At 44.1% G+C, this 21,514-nt stretch overlaps 1 protein-coding gene across 6 annotated transcripts in view; it reads right to left on the bottom strand.

Moving 5' to 3' along the window:
• Positions 1-21,514, bottom strand: part of CSNK1G1 (casein kinase 1 gamma 1) — a 205,392-nt gene that overhangs the window by 18,805 nt on the left and 165,073 nt on the right. For all 6 annotated transcript variants that reach the window (XM_029065562.2, XM_029065566.2, XM_029065567.2 and 3 more), the window contains exons 5-10: positions 21,202-21,353; positions 19,215-19,449; positions 14,414-14,499; positions 11,513-11,597; positions 10,996-11,144; positions 10,290-10,397 (exon numbers count right to left, since the gene is read on the bottom strand). In XM_029065562.2, coding sequence (XP_028921395.1) covers positions 10,290-10,397; positions 10,996-11,144; positions 11,513-11,597; positions 14,414-14,499; positions 19,215-19,449; positions 21,202-21,353 — 815 coding nt within the window. The remainder of the gene's footprint in view (positions 1-10,289; positions 10,398-10,995; positions 11,145-11,512; positions 11,598-14,413; positions 14,500-19,214; positions 19,450-21,201; positions 21,354-21,514) is intronic.

The following is a 21,514-nucleotide window of genomic DNA, read 5'->3' as shown; positions in this document are numbered from 1 at the left end:
AGAAACATTTGCTAGCTGGTATTATTATTGCTGTCCTGCTGATTTACAGCGGGCAGGAGAAGTGCTCACTTGTTTGCTCTGTTCAAAATAGAAGCCCCAGTTCACCACGGTTGACTCATTTTAGCAAACCCCATAAAACAAGCTTTTTGCTTTGAGGAATTTTTTTTTTTACAACGATCCCATTTCAATCTAACAGATTTTTAGGCACATGGTAAGATCAGGGGAAGGAGTTGAGAGCTGATAGAAATGGCCAAGAAAGTCAGCTCTCTTATAACACACACGTTCTTTACACTTTTGGGATAGGATGCCATAGGGGAATTAGGGAAGAACATTCTCAATCAATCAATCAATGGTATTTATTAAGCATTTACTATGTGCAGAGCATTGTTCTAAGTGCTTGGGAGAGTACAATACAACAGAATCAGCACACGTCGCCTGCCCTTAATGACCCTACAGTCTAGAGGATGCGACTGTTTCAATAGAATGTGATGTGATGTTGAAACAGTTGTGCGCAGGAGCAAGCGTCTCACATCAGTGAAGCTAACGCAAGGTTTCTTTAATACGAGGATTTATCAACAACATAACTTCCGCGTTATAGCAGAGTGGACTATATACAAGTCTATCTGGGAAGTCACAAAAGAACTGGACAGAAAGGGCAGCAAGAGCCTCATTACTGTGTTCCTTTCTATGTTTTAGGCCTTTACCTTGGGGACGAAACAGGCTGAATATTACTAAAGCACTCTTGGCCACACCTGTATCCTGTGCCTGCACAGACCTACTCAATAACTTCTTCAGATATATAAAAATAGACATAAACCAGATGGTCTTTATACTGGAAGCTTTGGATAATGTTTTTGGGTTTAACTGGGCTGCACCTAGTATAGAGCCTCTCTCTCCAAATGATATTTTCTTATGTGTCTCCGAGGAAGACAGAAAAAAAAAATGGGTGGAACCTGACTCCTGAATTGAAAAAAAAAATCAAGTGAGAACATCCAAATCTCAATCTTAGGGACTCCAGGAGACACAAATATTTAACCACAGTATGTCAAACAAGTGGGAATGTGGAAATTATCCCAAAAATCCACTGCAAAATGTAGTGTACTCCTGACAAAATATTCAAGCAGTGATAAAAAGGAGGAAAAAAGGAGCAAATCCATTGCATTAATTGAGCGCTTACTGTGTGCAAGGCACTGTACTAAGAGCTTGGGAGAGGACAACACAACAATATAACAGATATATCCCTGCCCTTAAAGAGCACTGCAAATCTTTTAGACTAAGTCTGGGAACCATTTCTTCCTTCATCAAGGACAAAAGAACATTAAGCTCCTTGTGGGCTGGGAATGTGCCTACCGACTCGGTTGTACTGTTCCCTCCCAAGTGTTTAATATAGTGTTCTGCACACATTAAGTGCTCAATAAAAACCGACTGACTGATACAGCAATTCTATTACAGGACCAGCTCAACGGTCCATTAAGGTTAATATTCGGTCTCCAACAGAAGCCACAAGAGACTTCCTCCTTTACCCTTGTTCTTCCTCCTGTTCCTACTATTTGTCAGTTTTGCCTCTCTCTCCCATTGGATCTTAAGCTCCTTGAAGGCAGGGAATGTTGTTTTGCTTCTACCGAACTATCCCAAGCACTCAGGACAGTGGTTTACATTCAGTAAGTGTTCAATCGATATCACTGATGGCCTGATTGAACCAGGAAGCAGTTGCTCTCAGTGGCAACCAGCCTGTTTTTCCATGACGTTCTTTCTAGTAACCCATTTTAGATCCCTAAATGAAAGCCTGCAGGGCCTATCTGTTCACTGGTACTGTGTTATTTTCCTTGGAATGGGCAGGTAGAGCTGGTATTAGATTCTATGTGCCGAGTACTGTTCCGTGCTAGAGTAGATATCAGATAATCAGTTCAGACCAAGTCCCTGCCCAATGCAGAGCTCCCAATCCAAGAGGTGGGCAGAGCATTTTAGAGATGAAGAAACTGAGGCACAGAGGGCTTAAGTGACCTGCCCAAGGTCACACGACAGGCCGACGAAAGAACTGGGATTAGAACACTGGTCTCCTGACTCCCACAGTTTTTTTTGACTAGGCCACCCTGACTCCAGGAACTCTGTCAGTTATAGACTGGAGATAATACCTTTAAAATGAACTTTTGCTATTCTCAGATCACATACACACAAGCCTGCAGATATCTCTAAGTAAACCAGCTTCGATAGGGGTGGTGTAGTGCTTCTCAACCTCCCCGCTCTGAAGCACACTGAAGGAAGAGGAGCAATCTGTAACCACCTCAATTGATATCCTCCTTGGTCTCCTCCACTGTCCATCCTTAGGAGCAAGGAGGGGGAGAAATGTGCGTATGCATGATCACAAACAGTTTCTCATGACTTCAATACCCTACTCCTTGAGAAAGATCAGTCTTGCCCTGCTTAAGCATCAGCAAGCTTAAGCATCAGCACGTCCTGCGCTTGGGGGCTAGATCGAGCCGGCCCAGAACCCGATGGGTCAAATTGGGGTGAGTTCGGACAGACAGCCCTTCCCCTCTCTTCCTGCTACCCGTCCCCAGGCTGAGAAAAGCAGTGAGGAGGAGGTGGAAGACAGCTAAATGCTATTTAAAAGCTCTTCATTTTGGCTTTCTTTGCAGAAGATAATGCCAAAACAGAAAAACATGGAAATCTGCTTTTACCTCCCTGTCTAGTTAGTCCCAAATCTAAGCAAGCAGCCGTTTAAAGGGGGCCCCAATCGCCTTGACACATCAGCTTTGCCATGGAGGTGGGAGAGAGCTTTAAGAAATTCTTTGCCTCGCCATTAGATTTGCAGTCTCGGAGAAACTCAGAAATCCAGCCCGTGTGGAACTTTTAAGCTAGGGCAGGGAGGCATGACCAAATTAAAACATGGCAGCACCCAGTACCTTGTGGTACGCCAGGGAGGTCGGCAAGACTTGAAGGTAGGCCAGGGCCTCGACAGGTCAAATTTCACATGTGCTGTCAATTTCCCAATGAAAAGATCAGGAATTAAGTGGTGGTCTCTCCCTGGGAAGATGCTTCAAAATCTTCAACATGACTGATCTGCCCCTGAAATGCTTGGTGGCTGAGAAGCGGATAGAAGTTACATGAGGAAACAAACTACCACCCAGTGCATACCCGAGAGAGACATAGGTGACGCTGATGGAAATTGCATGGACGATGTGCAGAGAACTGAAAGGTATGAAAAGGATGAAACAGACATTATTGTTTCTCTGACCTCAATATATGTCAGGAAAGCCTTCTTGGGGTTAGCCAAGCAAGCGATGAGCTCTAGAGGAATGTAAGAAAAAGGGAACATTGAAAACGCTCCCAAGCCCTATGATCCCCAAAGGATCGTGCTCCCTGCTGTAACATCTCGAAGAGTGACCTTCAGAGGAAGAGATTCAGTGCAAGTACTATACACACCAGAAATGGGAGACTTCTTGCTAGCTAGACTAGAAGTCCTCCAGACTGAAAGCCAAATGTGGACAGGGAACGTGTCTACCAACTCTATGCGTCTACATCGACTGAGAGCCCCATTTGCGTGGGGGACTGTGCCTGACCTAGTTACTTGTATCTATCCCAGCACTTAGAATGGTGTTCGATACATATTGAACACTTAAATACCATTTACAAAAAACAAAGCAAAAGAACTTCTGTCTTGTACTCTCCCGACCACTTAGTATAGTGCTCTGCACAGGGTATGCGTTCAACAAATGTCACTGGTCGGTTAACTACCCTGGTGATGTACTAATGCCCAGAAACAAGTGGAATGTTAACAATGTGCTTTTATTTTGATGGAATTTATCAACCTTATCTGAGTATTCTTTAGAGTTTTAAATACTTCCATCTTTTTAAAAAATGATATTTGTTCATCGCTTTCTACGTGCCAGGCACTGTACTGAACACTGGGTAGATATAAGCTAATCAGGTTGGACACAGTCCATGTCCCACATGGGGCTCACAGTCTTTATCCCCATTTTACAGTGGAAATAACTGAGGCACAGAGAAGTGAAGTGACTTGTCCGAGGGCACCCGGCAGACAAGAGGAAGAGCTGGGATTAGAATCCGGGTCTTCTGACTCCCAGGCCCGTGCTCTTTCCACCAGGCCACACTCCTCCTCGGTTCGGAATGTCTCAGAATGGGACACCATCAGTTGCCCCCTACAAATAAAACCTACATCAACAGCTGGATGATAGAAAGGAACACACTATTATTACCATGTCTCATCCAACTGCTTTCAGTGCTTCCACGGAACAAAAATGATAGAGGAATGAACAGAACAAGAGCCCCCGAGTTCGAGCAAGCGGGTTTTCTGTAGCATGGAATGTATCTGTCTCTATCTGTTGCCATTCTGTACATTCCAAGTGCTTAGTACAGTGCTCTGCACATAGTAAGCGCTCAATAAATAACATTGAATGAATGAATCTCAATCCAGGACTAACTGACTTGTCCGATGCATGAAGCTCAAGAAATTACTTAAATTGGAATAACACACTCTCTCTCTCTCCCTGTCTGCAATTAATCGAAAAACCCCAGAAGGATCGGGACCTCTTCGGGGAACTTGCCCATCAATCAAATGTCAATCTTTTTTAGGGGACTGGTAATCCCATGTTTTTTACTGGCAGGATCTCCAGCCTGCCAAACTCAAAACCTTGTCTGATGCCCTGACATTGGAGGAGAGACAGAGGCTAGGAAATGCCACCTTCTTGCCTTTGCAGGAATTTCAAACCCCTAAAGACCAACAGGCCCTAGAACTTCTCTCTGTGAGACATGATCTTCTGGCTAGAGCTCCCTGCTTACAGGTCTTGTCTCTTAACAGTCAAATATTTTTTGGTCTAAGTACATGTCTGAGCCCCTTGGTTCTATGATCAAAAGTAGGTCTTGGACTTCTCCAAAGCTAGTTGTGGGGAAAGGTGAAAGAGATACATTGAGTTTTATTTTAACGACCAGAAGACATTTGTGAGCATCAAACAAGCTCTGCAGTTTGCCAAAAAAATATTTTGGCTCAAAGGAGGAGAGAGCTGAGGATCAGATTCGAAAGCCACTGACAGAACTGGATAGGGGGCTGGGACGAGAACATATTGGAGTACACCAGAGGCAGAACCAAGGAAACACGCCCTGGGGAACAATAACATTGTCTAAATGCAACCAGAGAAAGAAAAAATGGAAATAGTTTAGTTTGAACACTTTGAGACCTAGCCAGCAGGTCTAGGATGAAATAATAAAAAATGCACACAGACAGAAGTCTTTAATTGAAACGGAGAATTAAAGAACTGATGTTAGTAGAAATGACCAGTGATTGACTGGGAGGAGCTAAGAAAAGGATTTTATTTCAGTTCCATGCCTGCTTGTTTCAACGTTCCCTTACTGTTAGGCTCCCAGAAGGAGCAAACCCTATCTTGTATCGTCATCTACGGTGGAGGTGTGTAACAGGGGAGACCTTCGGTTCTGCCTGTCCACGTTCATACCGGACAACAGACAGAATGTTAGAAATGGCAAACAGGAAAAAATGAGGCAAGTTATCTCTGAGCAAACTCGTCCGCCCCTTCAACTAGCAAATCCTGAACTGTGCTGAGACCTAAGCAGGTTTCTGCAAAAGGAAGGAGAATGGAGAGTTAATCAGTTTTTGGTTTCTAAGGCTACCGAACCTGCATTAAAATATAAAAATATATGTCAATATGCTTTATTGAGTCCCCTGATTGATAGGTGGGGGGATATTACAAACTAACTACATTTGCTCTCCCTTTCCTACTTTACCTTGGTGATCTACTATAACCCACTATAACACACACGTCGCTACTTTAATGCCAAACTGCTCTTTCTACCTCAAGTTCGTCTATCTCACCACCCAATCCTCCCTCTGGCTTGACACTCCTTCCCCTTCATATGCAATGGACCACCGCTCTCCCCATCTTCAAAGCCCTCCTCATATCACACCTCCTCCAGGAGGCCTTCCCAGACCAAGTCCTCATTTCCCCTCTTTGCCCTCCCTTCTGCATCACCTAGGCACTTGGATTTGTACCAGTTAAGCACTAATATTCACTCCATCCTCAGCCCCACGGCCCTTAAATCCACATCCTTAGTCAGCCGTTTCTCTTATCTTAACGTATTTTAATGTCTGTCTCCCCATTTACACTGGAAGCCCCTGGGAGCAGGATTTGTGTCTACTAACTCTATTGTTTCGTACAATCCCCGGCAGCTCACTGTGGCCAGGAAATGCGTCTGTTACATTATGTTGTACTCTCCCAAGTGCTTAATACAGTGCTCTGCATACAGTATGCGCTCAATAAATCTGATTGGCTTACTACAGTGCTCTGTACACAGAAAGCATCCCATAAGTACAACTGACTGAATGATTAATTCTTGACATCTCTCTCATATCCCAGTTTACAAGCTGGATTTTAGCAAGCGCAGCAAGAATGAGCCAAAGGGGTATGTTTCCTCCTCTGAAGGCCAAATCATGCTTAGAATTTAGATTTTTCTCATCTTCTCTTTTTCTGAGCGGCGGTTTTCTGCCAGAGGTCGCCGTGGTTACACCGCTACTCATTTGTCTGCAGCAGTTTAAATGTGGTCCCGCTTAGAGGGAGGAGAACTGACGGGGTGATTTCTAAAGGTTCTCCATACCGTGCTCTGATTTGCACTTCTCTCGTCAGTCAAATTGGGTCCACAACAGCTTCCGCAAAGTGCTCCATCTATCACTGATGACAATTAATAATTCCTTTGCCTTTACTCCTCATAACACACTCACTGACCAGACACAAAAATGTCTGAGAAGCAATACGACCCGAGAAGCTGCGTGGCCTAGAGGACAGGGCATGGGTCTGGGAGTCAGAAGGACCTGGGTTCTAATTCTGGCTCCGCCACGTGTCTGCTGTGTTACCTTGGGCGAGTCACTTAACTATTCTGTGCCTCAGTTCCCTCATCTGTAAAATGGGGGATTAAGGCTGAGAGCCCCACATGGGACATGGACTGTGTCTAACCCAATTAGCTTGTACCTACCCTAGCGCTTGTACAGTGCCCGGCATATAGTAAGCGCTTAACAAATACCATTTAAAAAACTGGGGGGAGCGGGGGAAACTGGAAGCCTTTCTTGACTAATTCACAGCGCCCCATTTGTGACAGCATACAACCGCCCTTAGCACTTACACGTTTTATGCCTATTCTCAGCACTTATGTACTCAGTATATTTGTATTTGTACTTCCAATATTTATTCAGCTATTTCATCCCGATTCTTAGTATTATTTCCCATTATATCTTTGCTCTTCCATCTCCTCAGACTAGTTGTAAATTATTTTTTCTTTCTACTTCTTAGATTGGTACTTTTAATGAAATAATGTCATCAAGGAGAACCCATGGGACCCAGAATATCGGCTTAAAGACAGGATAAAATCCTACATACAAAGCCCTTTTCCAGACTGGCGGGAGCGGTGAGGGGAGGGGTTCGCCTCCCCAAACATTTTCTATTAATAAACTAGCTTTCTCCATAATGTCAATGTCAAAAAAATTTAAAGTTAACCCAAATCATATGATGGCATACAAATGCATGACTTTTGCTTGAGTAATTGAGTTACGCTACATGTACCATATGCCAATTTAGTCTCTGTGAACGCTCAATAAATACAGGAATGATTTTTTCAAAGTCCATGGGTAACATCCTGGCCTGCTTTCTAAGCTGAGCCAGCTAGACGGCGTTAAGGAGGTTTTGCTTATCACGGGTACGGGGACATGAGAGCTTCAGTTCTTTCCTGGTATCCAAAACCACACTAGCATTGGCTGCCCAAGAGATTTAGTTTGCCTATCCTCCTGGCTAGAATTACCATCACTGAATCTGTCCAAGAGCAAACTGATTTCCAATATGCTTGGAAACATTTCTTGCTACCGGGAAAGTTCACTCCCCTTAGAACTCATAATTCAACTCCAGTACTTTATCACTTCAAAATAGTTAATACAAACAAAAAGTGATAATACTGTTCTGAGGAAAGGTCTGCGTTATATCTGAAAGAACAAGTGTGAGAAGAATAAACAAATGGGAAGGATTTTAGAACTGTATATTTTCAAGTACTTGGATGCTGGCAGGATGCATCACTAGCTTCAGAAAGGATGGAAACACTGCTGAGAAGTTAAAAGCAAAAACAAATCCAAAGAACCTGACAGGGAGGCTGACGGCCCTGGTGGTGAAGGGGCTTCGAGGTGTACATGTGTGTGCGTGTTGGAGGACAGGGTGGGGGGACATCCCGCCACTGAAGAACACATGAAATAGCCCGAGGCCTTGGGATGGAGTAAAACGACTGTGGCAAAATGGCGGCTGCTGGCAACCAAAGAGTCGGCAGACGGCAGGGGGTTGGGGCCGGGGCCAGGCGGGGGGATCGAGGGGTGTGTGGCCCCTTCCCAGCCCGCCCCCCACCACCGCCCCTTTGGCCGCTCTGGAACGCCCATTCTAGGACTTGTTATTATACCGGAGCCGGGTTCCAACGGGCACTGGCTTACTTCCAGCCCTGGATGGAAGAAACACGCTACGTGTTTTTGTACAAAGCACACACAATCAGGAAGGTTTGGAAAAAGCAGGTCGAATAGATGTTAGAAGGATTCTTTTCTAGTCAGGAACTAGAATGCAAACGCCCCATGCATCTGGACTCTAACCTAGCTAAAAGAAAAGCATATTGTCTTTCTCTCTGTGTGTGGCTCATATAGATCTTGTTTCAACAAGCTGAAACTGGGAAAACTAATAGGGCCATCTGCATTCTCTCTGCAGAAAGGGCCCGGTGTAATTACTCTTCCTTTTCTCGCTAAAGCAGGTAGTACTTGCCTTAGCCAGTAAAACACAGGCATTTGCAAATGGGTCTGAAAACTTAGCATGAAATAATAAAAACAAATGGAAAGAATTTCCTAATCTAGAGGATACCACCCTTGCCTACCAAGAACTAGGCACCACTAGGACAACCTTAATGTACATGAATACAACCCAGCCCTCATGCCGAATTCCCTTTCATGCTCACGCCAGCATCTACTTCTCCTAAAGATGGCCGATGAGTAGAGAGCAGGGAGAGGACAACCCCGACCACTCCTACCCCTAAGGCCCGATTCAACTCACTCTTCCTCTGAACCCCTTCACGACAGTCAACTCTCCTTACACCCTCATTCCTCAAAAGGAAAATTAAGTGGAATTCAACCGATTCCAGTCAGAATTTTTCAACCCCCACCCAAAAAAAGGTCTTTCCCCAAAGGTCCTCAGAGCTGTTACATTCCTAAGGATTGTCCTGAAGGCCAAATACATCAGACCCCATAGGGAAAGGGGGGGACGTTCAACGCATCTCTTTCTATTTGGGTTTGTGAAGCAATTGTTAATTATTTGATTACCTCAATCAAGATATAATTTAATTTTCTACAGTTAATTACGCCCAGAGCTTTCAAAAGGGCCTACAAAAGAATCCCTAAGCTCTGCAATTTTGGAGAAAGGATTTAGTTTCACTGGAGTCAAAGTATGAAAGAATAATTTAGCCTAAAATGCTCTGGTCTTTACTTTTCAGAAGCAGGAAGGGGATGTGGATGGCTGCAAGAGAGGTACAAGGAAACGACCGAAGTGTGGAGTAAATGGTACCCGGACTTCAGGCTAAACAGAAGAAAATGTAGAAAAAGCTGAAGAAACAATGTTGTGTAGAGAAGACTCTAACCAGCATGGATGCTGTTTGTCCTGAGCCCGGACTAGAAGTTGATAGAAGTTGTGCGCTAATGTGGATACTTCTAATCCCTTAGTGGGAAGGATGTTGGGTTGTTTTTTTGTTTGTATTTTTTTAAACCTAAGGGAAAAAACTTGATAGCTTTCTAAGCCTCAAACCTTTTGAATGAAAACCCGCCTGGATGAGAATATCCTACACAATGACACTGGCAAAAGAGAAATCGACTCTCAGGTTCACAGCAGCTTTATCCATTTACTGCGTGTGACTTTTTTCACTCAGCCAATCTCGGCTTTCCCTCGGTTTCTCAGTTCCACATTATAAATTCCATCCAATTCGAGAGCGTTAATTACATTTTCATTTAAATGGAAAAGACAGGGAAGATGAAGAACCCATTTCCCTGCTGGATGGAACCTCCGGGTCTGCTCCCCTGAAACGCAATCCCGTGAGAAGTTGTGTAACTCAAGGCGAGCTGCTTAAGAACTGAATGGGCCTCACATCTTCCCTTTAGTATGGTTGCCTCTACTCTTAAGAAGAAAAGCATGAGGGTTTTACTTTTAATACTTAGCTGGCTGGAGAAGTAGCTGGAAGAGGAGTTAGCAGACACAAACCTGGTTTCGAAGAGGCTGCTGCTGTGACGGACGCTCCCTGTGGGCATGGCTGTCTCTTGTTATTGCAGATGTACCAGAATCTACATTAACCGACCCCACTGGCGTAGGCTAGAAAGAAAGGCAAACCGTCATTCCGTAAAAATGGACCCTATCCTGTTCTCCCCAACAAAGCATGGGCTTTAACTGTTAATGATCAAGGCCATGGTTTAGCGGGCTGGTGGGAGCCTCCATTGATCCATATGTCAAGGGGAGATCATGTGCGGATTATTACCGGTTGATAAAACCTTTTGTAAATAAAAACTGCCAAGGCAGGGCCTGAGGGGAAGCATATTTTTCACCTGACAAGAATAGTGAACCCGAAGATTTCCTGAAGAGGAAATTCCTGCCACGTCAGGTTCCAAAGACTCTAAGCATCTGACGGGATATTAAGCTGCAACGCCAGTAACCCCAATCTTTCCTGAGACACTCACAAAATCCTGGCACCTGGATCTACAAAGACGTTAGTGTCTTTAAATCACCTGAAGAGGATCTTCCTGCTTTCCCCTGAACTGAAAGCAGATTCTAGCATCATGCTGAAAAAGATTTTCAGAGGCCCAAGCAGGAAGAGCCCAGAGGGGAGGAGTGCTAGGGTGCCTGGGAAGGGATACCGTCAGGCAGGGAGATACCTGCTGGGGGAAAGAAGGAGAGGGTGGAAGAAGACACTTACAATTGGCCTGCCAACCCAGTCATAGGCATAGTCAAAGGTGTAGCCTTTCCTTTCAAAGAGCTCCGTGAACAGTGTCCGCAAGTAATCGTAGTCGGGTTTTTCGAAGAAGTCTAATCGTCTGACGTAACGAAGATACGTGGCCATCTCCTCTGTTGGGCAAAAGACGAGGAGGGTATCAGAGGAAAACAGAAGACGGTACAATTCAATTCTGTATCTGAGCTTTTTCCATCTGTAAAATGGAAATGATCCAACAGTCCTAATAGGCTTCACAAAAAGAGCTCTGCAAAGTGCTCCAAACTACAGGTTCATGGATATGCTTGACACATTTGACTGGGCGAGGACTATTACAAGGTGTTTAGTAAAGTGAATTATCTGCTTTCATCACAGCCCCATTCAAGAACAGTAGCCTCAGAACGGGAACAAGCCTGGTTCTTTCACAAACAGAAGAGGGCTTCCAATTTCCACATTGCCTTCAGTACCAAAGAGTGGGGTCCAGATGGGGATAGCCAGACCTTACCAGGAAAGTTCTCACAGAGAGCTTCGATTGGAGTATTCCTTTTTGTATCACCAATCTTCTGATACCTCTCTTTTAATGTGTCCGCCTGCAGGGTACAAAGAAGGAACAGTGTCTGGAAAATACAGCTAATGGCAGGAGGTCTGATGTGCTTGGAGAACAAAGCCTGCTTCACTTGAACTGGCAGGGCTTATTAGACAGACTCATTCTCCCCACTACCCCACCCCTTCCCAAATAAATGGATGTTAGCAACACAGTTGAAGTTACATATTTGGATCTAAAGCAAGGCATCTGCTGGGAGGAAGAAAATTATTTTTCAAAATTAAATCAGCGACTAAAACACCAGCAAATGGACTGCGGGTAGTTCATTAGGCTGGAAATCAAAATTAAGTATAAAATGGCCATTCAACTAAAATTCATCATTGGCCAAAGACATTGCCACTTCCAGATGAGGCCTGAAAAGGTTTAAAAGTTTAATCAGCCAGTCATTCCCATTTATTGAGCGCTTACTATGCATAGAGCACTATATTAAGCACTCAGCAATTCAAGGGGAACAGAAATACTTATGGCTGTCTGGCAAATCTGTTGGGGACATGGACAGAGGTCAGTCGTTTGAAAAGAGTGCTGACAGCTCGACTGTATCAGACCTCCCAAATGAGGGTCAATGGAAAGGCAGGAAAGTGGGGTCATTGCTCCTGGTCATTTGCTGGGGGTGGGATGTCTTGCTCCATGAACCACTGAGAACACTCACAGGGTTTGGGATCAACGCCTCACCTCCCGTGACTATCGTCTTCAGCTGGGCATCAGCCCTCCCGCCTTCCTCTCCTTCCACACTGAGATTCTATAGCGCTAAACTCCCCTCCCCTCTGTCCCATCCTTCCCTGGTTTCTGAGGAGTACAGAAGCGGGGTTACGCTTGTGATTTGGTCTGGGGGACCAACTTTTTTACTGATTTTTTTTCCCCCCCGATCTTTAAAAAAAAAAGCTAATGAGTCTGGGAAAGTCCGGCTCGCTTTCCCTACTGAGTCGTCTAGGCACTTGGATCTGCGACCTTTGGACATCTGATATTCGGCTCATTCCCAATCCCACAGCACTTACGTTCATATCTTTAAAATTAAATATTTAAAATGATTTATTTATACTGTTATCTGTCTCCCCCTCTAGATGGTGTGCTCGTTCTGGGCAGGGAATGTGTCTGCTAACTCTGCTGCGCTTTTTACTCTCTCAAGCGCTTGCTATAGTGCTCGGCATAAAATAGGTGTTCAATAAATACCACTGACTGATTGGGAAGGGAAGATGGGGAAGCAGAAGGGAGGTAATGGCAGTGTCTCGTGGGTGATCCTACAAAGCTATGGATCGACATTATCATCAATGGTATTTCTTGAGTGTTTACTGTTTGCAGAGCACTGTACTAAGCACGTGGAAGGGTACAATACAATAGAGTTGGTAGACACATTCCCTGCTCACAACGTGCTTGATAGTCCTAATATGAGCTCTCTACTTCACCGCCGTGCTCACACTTCTAGGGAAAAATTCTGTTTAAGGCAGGCAGACAATAAAGTATTATATCTCTGGACAGAAGAGGATCAACTTTACGACTCTGAGAGGCCACAACCAGAATATTGCATTAGTTCTCAGTAGTGCTGCCTGGAGACAATCTGAAAGAATTTCAGAGCAGCCGCCAAAATGATTCATGGCCTGGATAGACGGATTTACAAGAAAGATTCAAGAAACTAAGTACGCTCGTAAGTACACATAATTTAGCTGTGGGATGAGTAAGAGGAAACATAATAAGCTACTTGAAAACTGTAATACCAAGAAGAGTCTGAAGACTATAGGTCAAGGAATTAGTAAAATTTTAATCACAGAAGTCAACGTTTCCTGACTGTGAGAATGCGTTCCCCTGTATAAAAGACAGAAGCCTCACTATGCGGCATGCCTTAGCCAGACATAATCCAAGAACGGGTGTAATGCAGATGATTATTACCTCACCCACCTCAAGGCGTGGACCTAGCCACCTATTATGTCTGTCTATTCTCGACGTTTATGAATGAAAAAAGTTTGGTAGCAGCAATGCTTGCAGGACTCCAGTTTGAGACTCGGGATTTCTATTCCAACAGAGGTGAGCCAGTGACCATAAGCATGGGATACCAGGAAATGTCTAAGTTTTTGGCTACAAACACTACAGTGTCAATTGATAAAAACATTCTTCTCATGATCTCTGAGGTACCGCAGAAAATGCAAAGGAGAAGCACAGGCTCCCTGAATTGTTGGTGAGAGATCCACTCGGAGTGGCCCGAAATTTACCGATTACTACAGCAAAACAATTTTCCTCAAAACTGGCCTTCCGTTTCCTTGGAAAAAATCCAGCTTTGGTAAAGAAAACCCCACCTTTCTGAATGAGGGCCACCAGCCCACACTAGGTGGGAATATTTGCAGGCAAGAGTAAACCCCCTCCCTACTCCCTAGGGATATACCCAGCCTGGCTTGGCTTACTGGCATGAAAAACAGCAGCTGCTGTCATTTGCTTGTTCCAGAAATTCCTGGACATATTGGGAACACTCCTTCTGCCACAAAATGTTAGTGGAGGAGGGATCCATGCTGCAATATGAGTCTTGCAGCAAGAAAAATATAATTTAGATGAGAAAAATTATGGAATCATCGAAAGAGGGGGAATTCACGAGCAAAGAGACAGCATTCAACTGGGGAAGAGAACATCTTGAAGTCCAAACTCTGGTGGCCACTTAAAAATACTGTGGTGAATAAAATCTAATGGTTTCTGGCTCAGAGCCCCGTGATACATTTTTTTACCTCGTGATTCTTGTAAGAAATCAGCTCAGCTGCCCCCAAATTTACAAATGAAACACTGAAACAAAACCCTACCTTGTGCTACTATCAAACGTACCTTGAGCCCTTGCCAGGGTAGGCTGCCTCGAAGGAAATACATGAACATATGGCCCAGGGCTTCCAAATCATCCCGCCGGCTTTGCTCTAAAAGGTAAGGAAGATCAGGTATTTCAGTTGCATCTATTACAGCAGAACAAACCACCTAATCCAATAAGCCCCCTGGAAACCATTTTGCTGCAGAAGGATGGGTTTTACTAATTTTTTTAAAAAAAAAACATTAAACAAAATACCAACAACAACAAAAATACCCAAACCTAACATTTGGGATCAGAGGGCTGGGTTCCCCTCCATCTGGATCTGCAGTGGCAAGTTAACTCTATGCAAAAAAGCATAGCACACTAGAAAGCAATCCAAATCAGCTAATTCCTGCCTGTGTCCAAAGCTGAATCGCACTTGGAGATACGAGGACTCAAATACATTGTCATTTAGGGTTTTTGTGGGTTTTTTTAAATGTTATTTGTTAAGTGCGTACTATGTGCCAGGCACTGTACTAAGCTCTGGGGTAGACACAAGCTAATCAGGTTGGACCCAGTCCACATCCCACGTGGGGCTCACAATCTTAACCCCCATTTTACATGAGGTAACTGGGACACTGAGGAATTAAGTGACTTGCCAAGGCCACAGAGGAGACAAGTGGAGGAGCCAGGATTGGAACCCAGATGCTCTGACACCCAGGCCATTACGCGATGCTCCTTCTTTGATGAAGTTCATCTAAGTTTGCACTGAAACTGAAAAAGCGGTAACTGGATTACCGTACAGTTTAAAGGCGAGGCTGGGAGTTTCTAGCTCAATTTGACTGGATCTGAAGACACTCCTGCTATCCAGGTATGAGCTTAATATGTATGACTTAGTACATTGTGCATTTTTTCCCTATAATTTACCCTGAGTAACTTCAGTTTTTTGTTCCACTGTCTCGAGAAGCCCTCAAAAATCACCTCCAAATAATATCTTTAAGCATCTGCGTAGTCAATGCGTTGTATGAGTCAATAGAGTTTTCATTGAGTGCCTGTGGGCTAGGGAGCAGCAATTCTTAAAAGGCCTTGTGCTTTAAAACAAGTACTTATTCTGGTAAGTGAAGTTGTGGGGAAACCAAAGAGGAAAACTGCACTCAGTCCTCAAGACTACTCGCAACTCATTTTTGTTTGTAAATTATGCTAAGCATAAAATAGTCCCTGCTTCATCATAATTCTAATTCATCAGTACTGTTCAACTCAGGCTTCCCATAATTATTATTCTGTGCATGGCTTTTGACTTTCTCAAAGGAAATTACAAGAGCGAGACCTAGGGCTGTCTTGGGTTAGCATCTGAACTGAGATTTCTCCTTTTGGCAGCAACATTTTTCCTTTATGAGCCAGGTATACAGGGAGAAGTCAGCCTTCCAAACCAAAGGGAAGCACAGCATGTTTAAGTGCTGCTGCTAATTCCAAAATTTGCATGAAAAAGTGCTCTGCAGGGTAGACTGCAGAGAGAATGGAGCTTCCAAATGGGGGCGAGGATGATGCCTTTTGAAAAAAGTGATGGAAAAGATGAGGTAGCTACTGTGTATCTTCTCATCTGAGCAGGTGCAAATCTATGGACAGGTTTTAAAATCAGGATACGGATATTCAGCAGGAGCGCCGGGAGCTCTCTCTTGGCAGCTCTACTGAAGTCTTGCAATTTAATATTTTGGAAGATGGACACCGGAAAAAAAATTCCACTCAATCAGCACTACAATCTGAGATTGTGGGCAATTCGGTGCATAAATTCTCCCTCCTGTGAAGGGAAAAGTGAAGAGGAAATGTGGTCTGGATTAAGGTCTCTAGCAAAAACACCCTTCCCAGCAAAACTGTACACATGTATCACATCTACTCATAACGTCTCAATTTCTACATCCACTTCCAGTAACTGGGGGCCCTTTTATAATAAAAAATTCATTGGCTGATTCCAAGTTTCTTCACTCCGTTGCGCACTAGATGGCAGAATTCTCCATATTATATAACCGACAAACTGTGTCACTGACACGCCTTCCCTAATCCCAAAGACCCAGCTCGGCTTTCTACTGCCTGGCTGTCGTAGGAAATGGGTCTTTCGACCGAAAAATTCACCTCCATAAGATAAGGGAGGTCTCAAATCACTGCAAGCAACTGGACCAGACAGAGCATTAGCTATTTAAGACGACAAACTGTAAAATCAGTGTCACGCCTATTTACGCATTTACTTTTGCACTCGGCAATTTAAATAGTCAGCATGTCAACATACATAATTCTGTTCCAACTAAAGCTAGATGGGAAACTCTTTACCTGTAGCTTTAAAGCACTCAATCACCTTGCCTCACTCTAATTTACCTGACTAGTCTCCAACCGCAACCCGGCCTGCACACTTGGCTCCTCTGTGAGGGTATACAGAGTGTACAGAGGGTACAGAGTGAGATCTGTACCTCGCTCTGATCTATCTCACTGCCGACCTCTTGCCCCCGTCGTGCCTCTGGCCTGGAACGCCCTCCATCTTCATATCCGACAGACAGTTACTCTCCCCACTTCAAAGGCTTACTGAAGACATATCTCCTCCAAGAAGCCTTCCTGGACTAAGCCCTCATTTCCTCTTCTCCCACCCCCTTCTGTGTTACCCTGGCACTTGGATCTGCTCCCTTTATTCACCCCTCCTTCAACCTCTCTCATGTACATATCCGTTATTTATTTACATTTAATGTCAGTCTCCTGTTTAAGCCTGTAAGCTTGTTGTGGACAGGGAGCTGTATTGCACCCTCCCAAGTGCTTAGCACAGTGCTCTTCACATAGTGCCGTGCTCAATAAACATGACTGATTGACCGATTCAAACCCTATTAATTGTGATTCACAGTAGCTGTTGAGTTAACTCAGGACATGTCAAATTTTTTCACACAGGGCATCTTCCCATCAATCAAGAAACTGACTTTACTGGAAAACAGAATCCCCAAATTTTGTTGTTAGTGAAGGAAACATATCAAGTGAACTGATCATTTATCATGAATGGCTTTCACTGAGCAACATCAGAATGCGGAGAACTGAATTAAGCGATTTAGAGAGATCAAGAACCCACTTCAGAAAGTGGCAATGACGGATGCTTGGAAAATTGGTAGAGTGGTTGCCCTCCTTGAAACCCCCTGGTAATCTAGCTATAGTTTAATGCACCTCCAGGAAGAACGGTGTTCATGGGCCCTTTTTGCTTTTTGAGAGGGGAGGGAGGACACGAGCCTAACATCTCTAGCTGGCACTAAGCGAAAAAAGATGAGATGAGGTGCCCTGGCACGATGTCGAAGAGATGATGTTGAAGGGAGGACGGTGATGACTTCCCTCGTCATGATCCAATCGGGTCCATGGACAGAGTAATCTCCTATGCCCACGCTATCCTGACAGGAATTAAGAGTTATAAAACTGCTGAGCCCTGGAACCCAATTTGGGAATCTTGGTCATCCACAAAAGAAATGAGGGACATTAAATGGCTTAGAATTTAGGTTTTTAGTATCAGTTTAACTAAATTACTTTGGCTTACCATTTACTGACCTAAAGGCACACAGATGAATGCGCATTATAAGGGAGACCCCCACAGTTTATGATTTGATTTAGTCGAGTCAGGATTTGCTCCGTGAAACTGAAAAAATCCTCACATTACTTGGAATGTCAATGGGTTCCACCTTATGATTCCGATGATGTTAACTTCAACCTAACTTTTTATTGAGGAGCAGCATGGCACAATGGATAGAGGGCAACCCTGGGAGTCGGAAGGTCATGGGTTCTAATCCCAGCTTGGCCACGTGGCTGCTGTGTGACCTTGGGCAAAGTCACTTTATTTCTCTGTGCCTCAGTTACTTACCTCACCTGTGAAATGGGGATTTAAACCATGAGCCCCAAGTAGAACAAGGACTTTAACGCGATTTGCTTGTATCCACCCCAGCACGTGGCACATAGTAATCACTTAACAAGTACCACAATTATCATTACTATTATTATTACTATTTAGGGGTTAACTTCTCCTCAGAGACACTTAATTATGTAGGAAGTTTGTAGTGCTGACCTGTCTGTACAATAAATGTAATTAAGAAATCTGTACCTTTAAAATGTCTCTGCAAACATTTTGCAGCATATAGTCGGTGACTAAACATGAACATACCTTCATACATATATATATGTTCACACATACACATATATGTATTATATTATTAATGATGATTTAATTTTTTCAACACTACACACCATGGACTGTACTAAGCACCAGGGTATGTACAAGACAATCATATCCGACACAGACCCTCCTTCTCTCATCCAAGGCTCTCGATCGAAGATGGGGGAGAGCAGGGGTTTTCTCTCCATTGTACAGATAAGGAAAATGAGGTGCACAGAGAAGTCAAGGGACTTGCCCAAGGTCACAGCAGCTAAGTGGGATAGCTGGGATGAAGCCCCGGGTCTCCTGACTCTCTGGCCTGTGCTCTTTCCGCTAAACCCTACTGCCTCTCCACCATGTACATAACTGCCACAATCACTATTTATTTAACCTTTCAGAACAGCAGTTCCAGTCAGCATAAGATTCTCTGACCATCTGAGCAATACATTTAGAAAACAAGAATTTAACAGACTAATCGTGCATTGTTCTGCAATGGGTCTGAAGCCAAGTCATTAACATTCTGCCTAAGTTTTCTCAAATGAAAAATGGTGCCCGTACTTATCTCACAGAGGGGGAAAAAAACATACCTTGAAAAAGTCACTGAATTCAAAGGAAAATCACGTGGGTGATATGATTACTTAAATGGAATGCCCCTTTGCCGGGATAGGAAAAGAACCCACCTTTGCCAAGATGGGTGTTGATAGACATATATCTTGCTGTTCCAGTTAAGCTCTTGTGTTCCCGATACGGTATGTGTTTTTTGGTTTCTGGGTCAATGTATTCCTTGGCCAGTCCAAAGTCTATAATGTGTATAACATGCTCTTTCTTATTGCCTTGTCGGCCAATCAGGAAGTTCTCTGGCTTGACATCTCGATAAATGAGGTTCTTTGAATGCACATACTCCATTCGAGAAATCTAAGGAAGAAAAGAACAAAGATCGGTCACTCAAGAAACCCTCCAGAGTACGTTTGAAAAACAACATTCTTCCTCTTTATCCGCAGCCCCAGCGGGGCCAGTAAAATCCTGAACTAAACCTCATCCCCTTCCCACTGCTCCGAATACTCTCGCTGCCCTGTTCACTGGCTGCCAAAGAGACAAACACTTCCTTGCTGGCCGGCACTCCGAAAAGTCCACGTTTGTAAATATTGAGATTATGGAAAGGAAGTCTGACAGTAAAGCTCAACAGTCATTTCAGATCACAGCTTTCCAACCCAAATGAGGAACCAAGCCCTCGTTTGCAGGAGCTGATTCCAGTTAGCTGTCTCGGTTTTAAATCGGAAAGTAAGGGCCTAACTGAGGAAACAAACTCTCAGACATCTCGAGGACCCCTGCTGAAAATCAAACCAGAAAGCCGCCTGATTCGTTTTCCCTGAACTGTGTAGTTTAACTAACTCCTGGATAAAAATCACACTTTGGAGCATAAGGCGATTTGCCAACTTCAATTCCAAAATAAAGCGCTGTTTCTCCCCTGGAGGGGGCAAAGAAACTGAAGTTTTCACAAGACTAAAATAATATAATCCAGATGAATTGAATCAAGGAAGCACCAGACTTATTTAATGGAAATAATTTGCATTTTTTATTTGAAAACTGTTTTCTACTAGATATGGCAAGAGGAATTCAACCAACCAAGTTTGGGATACAAATGTCAAGGGAGTATTTTTTTTTCCTCTCTCAAATCTTTGCTGGAATATGGAATTCTAGCATATTCCCAGATCCTTCCCGAGGAGGCCTGGACAGCTGCTTTTGGGAACTATCCACCCACTCCTTAAATTGGTTTCTCTTTGTAAATTTGAGGAATTTCCACTTCTTGGGGAGTTGAGCAAGCTGTCTCTACAGCTGTGCCAACCGCGGCCATAGCAGGAAGCAATAAGCCTTCCAACAGGGTCTGCTGTAACATATTTTTGAGCTCTGAGCATCAGGTGAGCATACTATCTCTCAACTCCTTTAACGAAGGCAGCCAAGGGGAAAACCTTCCATTGTATGTTAAAAATGGAAAAGCTTGTACAAATATAACCGATTTTGTTTGCACTCAAAAATTCTGCTTCTGCCCTCACCTCCTCAAGATGATATAACTCAATTTTAGAGGCAGAAAATTGCTTTCAAACGCATATGAAACAATGGCAATTCCTGAGCATTCATTCATTCATTCAACAGTACTTATTGAGCGCTTACTATGTGCAGAGCACTGTACTAAGTGCTTGGAATGTGCAATTTGGCAACAGATAGAGACAATCCCTGCCCACTGATGGCTTACAGTCTAATTGGGGAATCAGAGCACCGCACTGCATCGAACACTTGGGAGAGTACAATACCATAGAGTTCCCTGCCCACAACGACTCTGCAGTCTGCGGGGGGGGGAGTCAGACATTAATATAAACTATGGATATATACATGAGTGCTGTGGAGCTGACGGTGGGGTGAATACCCAGTGCCGATCATGTATTTAATGCCTGAAAATGTCTCGACATTCTCGGAGGGGCAATAACACCACCTTATTTTTCTAGGTTAAGGTTTTCAGTCCCAGATGGTCTCCAACAAAAGCACTGAGCTGTGGAGGGAAATCCCCACAGATGTGTTAACCGTAGCGGGGTGAGCAGCCCCCTGGAACAGGTGGGGGCCCGGTGACGCCTGACGGCACCAGAGAGCCCGGGCACTGCCTGCACTTACCAACTGGATGGCTATCATTAACACAGTCTTCAAAGTGAATGTTCGGTCACAGAGGTCAAACAAGTCCTCCAAGCTAGGGCCAAGAAGTTCCAGTACCATGGCGTTGTATTTCCCACATGGTCCAAAGTAATACACCTGGGGGAGGCCTTCAGCTGAAAGAGTTAAAGACAAAAGGAAAAAGATAAAGCCAGTGGAAAACAAAACCGGCGCTGCACAGAGTCTTGGCTTCACTGGAGACAGAGCTCCTGTAATCTTCCCCCAACCCAGCAATCTGCTTTATTTCTATTCCCTTTCATTCTCCCTACCAGGGAAC

Source organism: Ornithorhynchus anatinus, chromosome 5 (assembly GCF_004115215.2).
Source record: "Ornithorhynchus anatinus isolate Pmale09 chromosome 5, mOrnAna1.pri.v4, whole genome shotgun sequence".
NCBI lineage: Eukaryota > Metazoa > Chordata > Mammalia > Monotremata > Ornithorhynchidae > Ornithorhynchus > Ornithorhynchus anatinus.
The sequence above is the reverse complement of the archived record's forward strand: the minus strand, read 5'-3'. Positions and strand labels throughout refer to the sequence as shown.